This window comes from Calliphora vicina, chromosome 1, assembly GCF_958450345.1.
Source record: "Calliphora vicina chromosome 1, idCalVici1.1, whole genome shotgun sequence".
NCBI classification, from domain to species: domain Eukaryota; kingdom Metazoa; phylum Arthropoda; class Insecta; order Diptera; family Calliphoridae; genus Calliphora; species Calliphora vicina.
This window is the reverse complement of record NC_088780.1, coordinates 148,662,663-148,673,228: the sequence shown is the minus strand read 5'-3', so window position 1 is coordinate 148,673,228 and position 10,566 is coordinate 148,662,663. Positions and strand designations below refer to the sequence as shown.

General features: G+C 29.5%; 1 protein-coding gene across 1 annotated transcript; it reads right to left on the bottom strand.

Annotated features, from left to right (window-relative positions):
- Window positions 1-7,702: 7,702 nt before the first annotated feature.
- LOC135958967 (probable cytochrome P450 12a4, mitochondrial) lies at window positions 7,703-9,617 on the bottom strand. The gene is made up of 5 exons (XM_065509919.1): window positions 9,458-9,617; window positions 9,298-9,397; window positions 8,985-9,231; window positions 8,367-8,922; window positions 7,703-8,301 (listed from the first exon to the last, which is right to left on the bottom strand). Exons 1-5 carry the CDS (start codon window positions 9,539-9,541, stop codon window positions 7,705-7,707), a joined length of 1,584 nt encoding a protein of 527 aa, XP_065365991.1. The 5' UTR covers window positions 9,542-9,617; the 3' UTR covers window positions 7,703-7,704.
- Window positions 9,618-10,566: the final 949 nt, after the last annotated feature.

Genomic DNA, 10,566 nt, shown 5'->3' with positions numbered 1-10,566 from the left:
ATTTACGGAATTAAAAATGTTTACAGTAATATACAGTTTTATTTTTATATTTAAGCATTTTTGTGCTATTTCCATTTTTTTTTTTTTTTTTTTGGTTAACATATAGTCATAAAAATAAATCATTTTGTTTGAAAATAACCTTGAAGATTTTATGTTCAATTATTGAAATTGTAACAAAGGAAACAGGAAACGATGAAAAAAAACTCCGCGTAATGAGTTTAATGACTCTACTTTTAAATGGAAAATATATAAAACTTTAAAAAACTTTTGTTACATAATAAAATTTATTGAAAATTTAGGGTCTTCAGAGTGAAATAGATGGATCATATATAATGGTGAAATCTGTGAATACAGTTCTTCATTCGTTCGTAGACTCTATTGAACGGTTGATAGCACATTAGGGTATTCTCTTATTGCCTTCTTGTACATGAAAGGAGCTTTTAATAATGTCAGACCCAATGCGATCCTGTCTGCTATGGATGGTAAAGGGTTGACCTTAATATAAGTCTTTTCTCCTTTAGCAGGAGTTAGTATTCTCCTTTCTCCCTTTAGTGAAATTTGCCCATGAATACCCTGATGATTTAGTTTGTAAATAGAAGAATTGAAACTGTCACATATGCGGAGGTACATTTTTCGACTGAGTGAGTGGACTTAGTGTTTTCATAAGGCCAATGTAGCCAAATTAGGCCAATTAGAACTAATGATTTACCATATCAATAGAAGTGCCAAATGATATTGAGGACAAACGATATAGTCTCCTACTTTGGTAAGAACTCTGAGCACTGCAGGATCTTGGAATAATATGATAATACGCATAGGAATGTGTACCTACCTTATACATTCTAACATGCTTTTATATGTAATCTTCCACACTTATTGCTAATAGGCAGGCACGGATCCAGTGGGGTGATAAAAGGCAAGTTTTAATATAAAAAAGCAAAATAAGAAATTTAAATTTATTCCCCCAAATGGTTGACCTGTATCCATGCCTGCTAATAGGGATATGGCTTAGCATATCCTACCCAATCTAATGATGGCTCCAAAAGGGAGAATTGTTCATAGTGGCTTCTTCATTGAAGGATATGGGAAAAAATCCTCTTTCTTGTTACCGATGCGATTGAGGCAAAGGTCAATTAGTATTAATGGTTATCATATCTCCAGTGGATTTGATTGAAATACAATGAGCTCTCAACTCAGGGGTGAGGGCATACAGCATTTGGATCGTGGTCTGGTAATACACATATGACTGTCAATTCCCGCATTTCTTTGCTTGAATCTCTAATAGAGATATGTGGCATAACAGACTCTGTCTGGCTGTCATTAAGATGGATACTGATGGCTTCAAAAGGTAGAATAGGGTTGTTAGTGGATTTTTCATTTGAAGAATATGGGACAAAATCCTCTTTCTGGATACCAATGCGTTGAAGAAGCTCTTTTCTTATTTTTCCCATTTTGGTGGTCTAAAGAAATCATCTGTGCCATTGCGAAGTCAGCTATGCCATAGCGATCAAATATTGGTGTCAATTATTACAGGACACTGCATGTTAGGAACGCATTTCATGATACGGGGGGTTATTGTGTAATTTGATTCGAAAAGAAAATTATTCGAATTTGTATACTTTATACATATAATTCCAAAATGTTTTCTTTCGAATCGAATTACACATTAACTCCCTAGGTCTGTGGATCAACTAATAGTAACGAGACTTTATCTTTCCACTTTTCAATGCCCTACTCTACATTTCATGCTTGGAAGACCTGTTTAAGAAGAATCTCACATGCATCTCTTGATTCATCAGATAATATGGTTGGTTCGATATGGAAATTATGCGTGTCGATAGAGGAAATAGTTGTTCACCCCTTTATTTGACCGAAAATTTATGATAAAAAATGATTAGGGAAAAAAGAAATACCAAAGAACTCAGAGCGCTTCACAATACTTAGAATTGCTTTATGTGTACACACGTTGGAAGTTTGCTCAAACTTTAGATTTAAAGACAACACAGAAATTTTCAAACAACATCCATGAAACAATCGAAAATGTATGATCACGACACTTAAATTTAATTATATTAGAACTCCATCTTTGGTCCCCGTAAACGATAGTAAACATAAAAACTTAACAATTTAAAGGATATTCTCCTTACATAAGTCAAAGCTTAAGAACCACTTTGAAGCAATAATACGGGAAATGATGATCGCAACCAGAAACCTGTCAATATTATTGGGTGTATACCTTAAAAATGCCTTTTGAAGGGTACATATCTGTCCCTATTCTCACTTAGACCCCTTTCACACTAGGCAATTTAGTTGTGAAAGTCTCTAGTGTTTGTTGATGGCAGAGGTAATGTCGGTTTAAGGAGAAGAAAATTGTGCATGCTGTTGTGTTGTTGGGCAAGAAACTTGCACAACTAAATTGCCTAGTGTAAAAGGGGTCTTAGTTATTGAACATTATAGTGTAAACAACAATTTTGTGCCAATAAAGCGTCATATTTGGGAAGTTTTGCTTTACTTCTCTAATTTAAAAAAAGTGCCGCTGAAGCAAACCGATTGTTCACCAAAGCTTATGGTGAATGTGTTCCATCGGTTTCAACGTGCGATTTTGACACGGAAGACAAAGATCGCCCAGGCCAGAAGAGTTTGAAAGTCAAGAATTGGAGTCATTACTCCATGAATATTATTTTAAAACTCAATAAGAGCTTGAAAAATCATTGAGAAAATGTTTACCAGCAGCAAGAATTCATTCAAAAGCAGGGCAATTGGGTACCATATCAACTGGTGCTTAGAGACGTTGAAATACGATTTTGTATGTCTGAAATGCTGCTTTAACGCTATAAAAGGAAATCGTTTTTTCACCCAATCATTATGTAACATATCGTATGTTAAGCCCGGCCACCAACCGAATCGACACCAATGTTAAATATCCATGACGCTATCGCAATTCTCTGTAATTGGTGAGAGCAAAAGTGTCCTTTCTACTATGAGCTGCTGAAATCATCATCATTGGAAACCTGTACCGAACGCTGCTGACATATGCTGGACATTGTATGATAATAAAGTGGAATTGCCTAGAGCTAATTAATTAAAAATTTAATTAATGAATACTTCCTATCCAAATTAGCTACCGAAGGTAAAGTTAAATTTGAACTATTTTTTTTTCATGGTGAATTTTTGGAGTACTTTAAAATAAAATTCTTAATAAATGCGAAATTAACCCTAAGCTCTCTTTTGTTGTGTCTTATTTCTGGCTTTCTGGTTGAATTTTCTGTTTTGGTGTATTCAGGGACTTTTTCACGGGTAATATTTTTGCTGAACATTTTAACCCCTTAAATCCATGTTTTAATGGTGTTTTTTTGCTGTTTTTTAAAAGAAGGACAAAAAAGACCCAATGAGGATTTAGAGGGTTAACCTATTCTACAAAAATGTTCTCCGTAACATTTTACATAAATTTGCTAAACACATTTTATACCTAATATGTAAGAATTAACAATAAAATGAAATTCAGATGTAAACTTTCAAAACGCCGATACACGTGTCTATTTTTTTTTGTCTCCTCTATCGAAATTTATTGGTCGGACCTTGTAATTTTTTTTTGTGTTTAACAATGTTATAAGACATAAACAAGTTTTTGCTGTGTTAGAAAAGTTCTTTTTATTACATAAATTCTATAAGGTATTTTAAATTCGACCATTTAGCCATAAAAATACAGAAAAATGCCAAAATAAAAAAAACAAGAGGAAATTGAGGTGTGTATGTCTTACTGGCTGAAAGTTGAGGGTGTGTTTTATAGCTGTTTTTGACACATTAATAGAGAGTATTTACTTCTTGTTAATCCATCATTTTTCGTAATTGCTCTCTCTCTCTTTCCTACACTAATTTACTCTGTAAAATGTTGAAGCAAGAAAGAGTCCAATATATAGAAGTAAATAATATAAAGAAACATATTAAACTTTTAATGTCTGATAACTAATAAAGTACTTCAATTTATTGATATTTCGTCTTTAAAGTAAAATTTAAAGATTTTATTTCAATTTAGAAACCTAGGTTAGTTTTATGTTTAACCGTTTCCGACACGAAAAAATAAAATCGAAAACTCGTGTTGAATACACATTTACAGTGTGTAATTTTTTACGCATTTAACACGTGTCTGAAAGTCGTAAAAATCGTAAATATTTATTTTTGCTTCGTTGTGCGTCCTTTCTTGACGAGAGAGAAGTTTTTAAGGATACAAAATAATAAAAGAAATACTGAATGAAATGTCGTAAAAGTTTATGATTATTTTTGTCATGTTTTTGTATTGTAATGCTTACAAACACTTTTGCTCTTCCACTAGTGTCTGGATGGGCTGAACTGGTGGCAGTTGTAGTAGTGTCAGTTAACTGTCAAATTGAATTTGTTTAGGCTAAATGTTTTTCTGTTGCCTCTTCCTTTCCTCTATGTAGTACATGTGTATGTGTGAGTTTAAGCTCTTTTTTATATCTTTTTTTCCAACCAAAAACATTAAGTTAACTGAAGAATCCAACAGGTTTTCGTATTTTTCTGTGCGTTAAGTGCACTTCCGAAATTTTTGAGTTTTATGTCGTTTTTCTTCTTTTGTTGTTGTTGGTGTTGCTGTTTTTGCGTTACCGGAAGTTGTAGTGTCATGCTGATATTTGTAATTTTTAACACCATTTTATTTATGTTTATGTCTCGTGTTGTTTAATTTTTTTCTTTTTATTTTTATTATTATTAAACTTGTCGGTTGCTGTTGTTTCCATGTTGCTTTAGGTCAAGAATTTATACTTTTTATGTTGATTATTTATTTTATTTGACGTCTCAAAGTCGAGGTCAAATTTTATGTTCTTTTGCAGACAAACAAAAACAGTTGGTTTTTTTGTTTGCTGCAAAAATCGATTTTTTGCTGTCAAAATGATGAAAGAGTCTCAGCCAGTTTTGTGTGTGTTGTTTAAAACCAGAGATTTAGGACTAAAATATAGTTAAACAAATTGTTATTTAATGTTTTGATGAAATTTTTAAAGGTATATGAGGAAATGAAAATATTAGATCATTTGTTATAACTTAGCCCAGTTTATTACAGACACAGAGCTACAGTATTAATACAGGACAGTTACATATATAGGAGACTTTAGAATCCACAACATGATAATGTTTTTTTTTTAACAATTCTGTAATTTATAGCTCTGACAATTCTCTATTGAGAGCCTTAAATTAACAAAAAGTTCTTAATTTAGTATGGTGGCGCATCGAAGCCTTGTAACCGAGTGGGTTCATGTTAGTAGTTATACAAGCAGGATGAGAAATTTTAGTAGGTATTTCATTCGACTTCTCTATAGATATTCGCATTGATTATGTACCAATGAGAACAGTTCCAATCAGTCATAGTCCTAATCATTTTGAATAACAGTTCCCCATAATGGAAAACCATTTGTCCACATTAATTTTAAAATACAAGATTACTTTACGTTCAACGATTAATTTCACCAGTTAATTTATTATTAGGTGAACGAAATTTTTGCAGAAAATTCAAAAATTCAAGCACTTGATCATTTTGTTGGAATTTGACTCTAATGCATATATAATTATGTTTTAAACATGAAAAATATTTGAAAAAATTAAATATTTTTCAAACAAAAAACATATGGCTTGAATTTATGTTTCCTTTTACTTGAGAATACTAGTGATATAAAGTGTAAGACAACTATAATTCTTTCTTTCAATTGCTTTCAACTAGAATTTCAGTACAAATGCTTATTAGGAATCGATTACGTTGCATTTTAAATTAAAAAAATAGATTTTTTGTTGATATTGTTATATTGGTAGAATATTTAATTAAATTAAAAATTAAATAAAAAAAAATTTTAAAAATTTCAATATTTTAATTCGATAAAAATATTTGTTAAAAATAATCGATTATTCGCCACAAAATATTCGATAAAATTTTTGAAAAGTAAAAAAAATACCCGCATTGGCTTTAAAAAATTATACAATTGAAAAATGAGCTAATTATGACCTAAAAATAAAACGAATAATCGCAAATTTAATCTATTACTCGGCTAATATTTTAACTAAAGTCACATTAACTAGCATTTTTAAACAAAAATATCGATAAAATTATAAATATAATAATATTAATATTTCTACCAATATATTGGTAGAAATATTAAATTAAAAATGAAAAAAATTTGATTAATTTTTTTTTTTAAATTAATTTTATTTTTAAAATTTTTAATATTTTAAAAATCTAAACATATATCGATTATTCGTTAAAAATAATCGATTATTCGCCACAAAACATTTGATAAAACTGTTGAAAAATAAAAAAAAATAATAAAATTATAAAAATGCAAATGAGCTAATTATGACTTAAAAATAAAACGAATAATCGCAAATTGAATCGATTATTAGGCAAATATTTTAACTAAAGTCACATTAATTTGCTTTTTTAAATAAAAATATTCGATTTTTAATAAATTATTCGATTATTATTCTTTAGAAATATTCGATTATTCGCCCAGAAATAATAAATAAATTTTTAAAAAATTAAGATTTTCAATAAAATTATAATAAATTCATCATGACCTAAACATAAAACGAATAAAATTATTATTCGTTAGAAATATGTATTCAATTATTCGACACAAAACAATCGATTAAATTGTTAAAAAAAATTACGAATAATAGCAAATTTGTTCGATTATTCGCCACAAAATATTTGAATAAACTTTTTAAAAAAATATCAAAATATTAGATTTTTATTAAATTCTTCTATTATTCGTTAAACATATTATTCGCCATTAAATATTAGATTAAATTGTTAAAAAAATTTCTTCAAAAGTTCTAACGAAATATTTAACCGATTATTCGCTAACTAAAGTCCTTTTATTTGTGTTTTTGTCTTAAAAATTTCATAAATTTAAATTTTTAGAAAATATTTTAGATTTTTTATTAATTATTCAATTATTATTCGTTAAAAAATATTCGATTATTCGCCACAAAATAATCGATTAAATTGTTGAAAAAATAATTCAGTTTTTTACTAATATAAAACGCATAATAGCAAATTTGAACTATTATTCGGCTATTCGAATATTAGTTAGAAATACTCGATTATTCTCTACAAAATATTTGAATAAATTGTTAAAAAATATAAAAAAATACCTGCATCATTTTTCAAAATAAAATTTTTTGATTTTTAATGAATTATTCGATTATTCGTTAGAAATATTATTCGTCGTAAAAATTGCCTAAATTTACATTTTTAAATAAAAATTTTGATTTTTATTCAATTAGATAGAAATAATCGATTATATAACAAAAAAATGTTTGAACAAAAATAAAAAAAATCAATAATTTTTAAGCTAAATAAAAAGAAATGCAAGTGTTCAATGATTAATTTTAAATTATGGATTTTTTGTAAGAAAATCTCAAACATTTTAAAATTTTTTCTAGACATTTTCCATTTCACTAACTATGGAAGTGATTATTTTAATTTTACACATAAAAACGTTCTTAGTATTCAAATCACAAAACTTAAATCTAAGCGGTTTTTGGTTGGTATATTGATAATAGAAAACTATCAAAGAACTCAATAGTTTTTGAAAAAATGAAATTATTGCCATTTTCATATTAAACAATTAATCGTAAATTTGATATTTTTTATTATAAAATCTTAAAGTATGTTTTTCATGTTTATTTCAAAATAGTTTAATTATTCAAATCACAAAACTTAAATTTAAGCGGTTTGGCCGGTATATTGATAATATTAGTCTTAAACATGTCTTCAGTAGGATAATCAAACTTTATCTCAAAATTTCTTAACAATCTGGCCAATACGGTTTCCAACTCCAAATCCACAATACGTTTCCCTATGCAAATGCGAGGACCAAAACCAAAAGGCAGATAAACAAAAGGATCTCCTTTGCTGGCAGGACAAACATTTTCAGCTCCGGCTAAGGCTGGAGAACGTAGCCAACGTTCTGGCAAGAACTTGTCAGGCTGTTGAAAATATTTCGGATCTTTTAGCAGTAACTGGGCAGTCATGGAAACATCAGTGTCAGCGGGGACACGATAACCACTCAATACAACATCTTGGCCAGTAGTGCGAAAATTGCCGGTAGCAACGGGATATAAACGCAATGATTCCTTTATGCAAGCTCTTAAAAAGGGAAGATTGTTCATATTTTCTTGGTTTAAAGCAGAATTTTTTTGAGGCAAGATCGTTAAAAGTTCCTCTCTTAGTTTCAATTGTTGTTGGGGATTTTGAGCTAATGCCAGCAGACAGGCGGTTAAAGCAGAGGTTGTCTAATGATAAATTTGATTTATTTTTCTTTTCTTTAGCAAACAAAACTTCATAATTTGATACTTACCGTATCTATTCCCGCTATAAATATATCCATTGCCATGGTTGCAGCTATTAAAGGATCTTTGCTAGCCAATCTTTCCAAAATACTTTTATCATTTTCTGGCTTATTGCTGCCCTCCTTCTCCAATCTTTCCAAAGCTTGCTGAACATAAGTCATTGAGAGTTCATTAATTATATCCAATATGTTAATAATCTTTTTAAATTTCGGCGTTGCTATAAACTTCCACATTGAAGGTTGCATATCTAATTCCAAAAGTAGTTGAAAGAATTCTTCCATATTGTCTATTATAATTTTGGCTTTAGGATGGGCCTCACTATTCTCCAGCATATTTAAGTCGGTATCTAAAGCCACCAGACCCACAGCATCCATAGTCCAATATTTTATATATTCTTCGAAATTTTCCGGAACTTCTTGTGTAGCTGGATCTCTTATGCGTTTTATACATTCAACAAATTTTATGGCTACTTGATCGGTTTTTGGTAGATACATTTTTATAGTTTTTGGATTCATCATGACTGGATTGACAGCAGAACGAAATTTAGACCAGTTTTCGCCTTGTCTGCAGAGAAGTCAAACAAATATGGTTTAATATTTATGTAGATAATTGCTAAAAAAACTTACTCTGCCACCAAGCCTACAGCATGTTTGAAAATATCCTTTTTCAGTTCTTTGCGATGATATTGTATTATATCAAATCCTCTGCGCATGGGATATATACCTTCCGTACGAAACACTTGCTGATAATCTTTGGGATTGTAAGTAAAAAGAACATCACGTTTGCCAAAAAGTCCCGGCACCAAAAATATGTCTCCATACTGAGATCTTAGTTGGCGATTGAATTCTATAAAGGATTTTTTATAAAATTTCCCTAAAAAATAACACGAAATATTAAATTAGTTATTAATAAATGCAATGGCATTTAAAAACTTCTTACCTCCTGGCATAAATGCTCTTAGTATTTGATATTTAGAGGGACCAGGTATGCTCTCAAATTTTTTGCCACTCAGCCATTCCGTATTTGGTGTTTTATTCAGCTTTATAAATTATTATTTAGTATAATTTAAATATTTATAATTCAGTTAAATACTACTCACATTAACTGCTGTTGCATATGGATGTGCATAATTTACACAACCTTGAAGTTTATTTTTTATTTGGCCAAAATTTGCTTTAAACATGTTTTTTGTTTGTATAGAATATTTAATTTATATTATCAAAACTATTAAAAAACTGCCACTAACAGAGCTGTTTGCACTTTAAAGACTGCCAGACAACTGATTAAGAGAAATCATCAAAAGAAATTATTTGTTTTGTAATAATACTATTTCAGATAATGAAATGAAAACAAATACTGTGAAATTAACTTGATTTTAAAATAACTTCTTATCAACAGCAATTGCTAACATTTTCTGTTTTACTGTTATTTAAATGCCACAGAAAGCTTTAAAGTTTAAAGCTTTCTTGAAAGTTTAATCTGTTATCAGCCGTAATGTTATTAACATTTATGCGATCAAATACTGTTAAAACTATATTTATTTACACTATCATAATCAAACGCCTGAAGATATGCTATTATATTAATTTAACTTTTAAGTCTCAAAACTTGAGTAGAATGTTAGTATGGATGTTTGATTTTTGTGAGTAGTTTGCAAATATTTTTTAACAGTACATATTGTTACGTTTTAACCTTTTCAAAACGTTTGGTATATTTCCTTTAAATAAAGCGGATACTTTTGATTGCAAATAAAAGCCGTTTAGTAGTTTGAAAATTGTAACAAGTCTTTATTTATTTGAAATGTACAACAACAGAATTAAATAGTCACTTAGTGATTTTTTATACACGTTTATAAATTCGCAGAAATAAAGACACACTTTATAATGTACACGAATTCAATTGAAAAACACAACACACTTTAAGGCACTCACTTGATGTTTATTCGAAAAGCGTCTCTGATAAACTCACTCACGACTGCAACCTCTGCCACTATTTATAACACTGCCATCTGCATTCTAGATTGCTCTTTAACTGTCAAAATTCGAATATTCTAGATCTTACTAATACATACGTCATCTGTGGTGTACTTTCTACAATGTTCTTCAACTGAATATTCGAATTCGAATACAGCGTTGCCAACTTACGATCAAATCAACTGAAAGCTTTTATTTAATAATGCCCACAGATGCTATTACAGCACTGTTATTT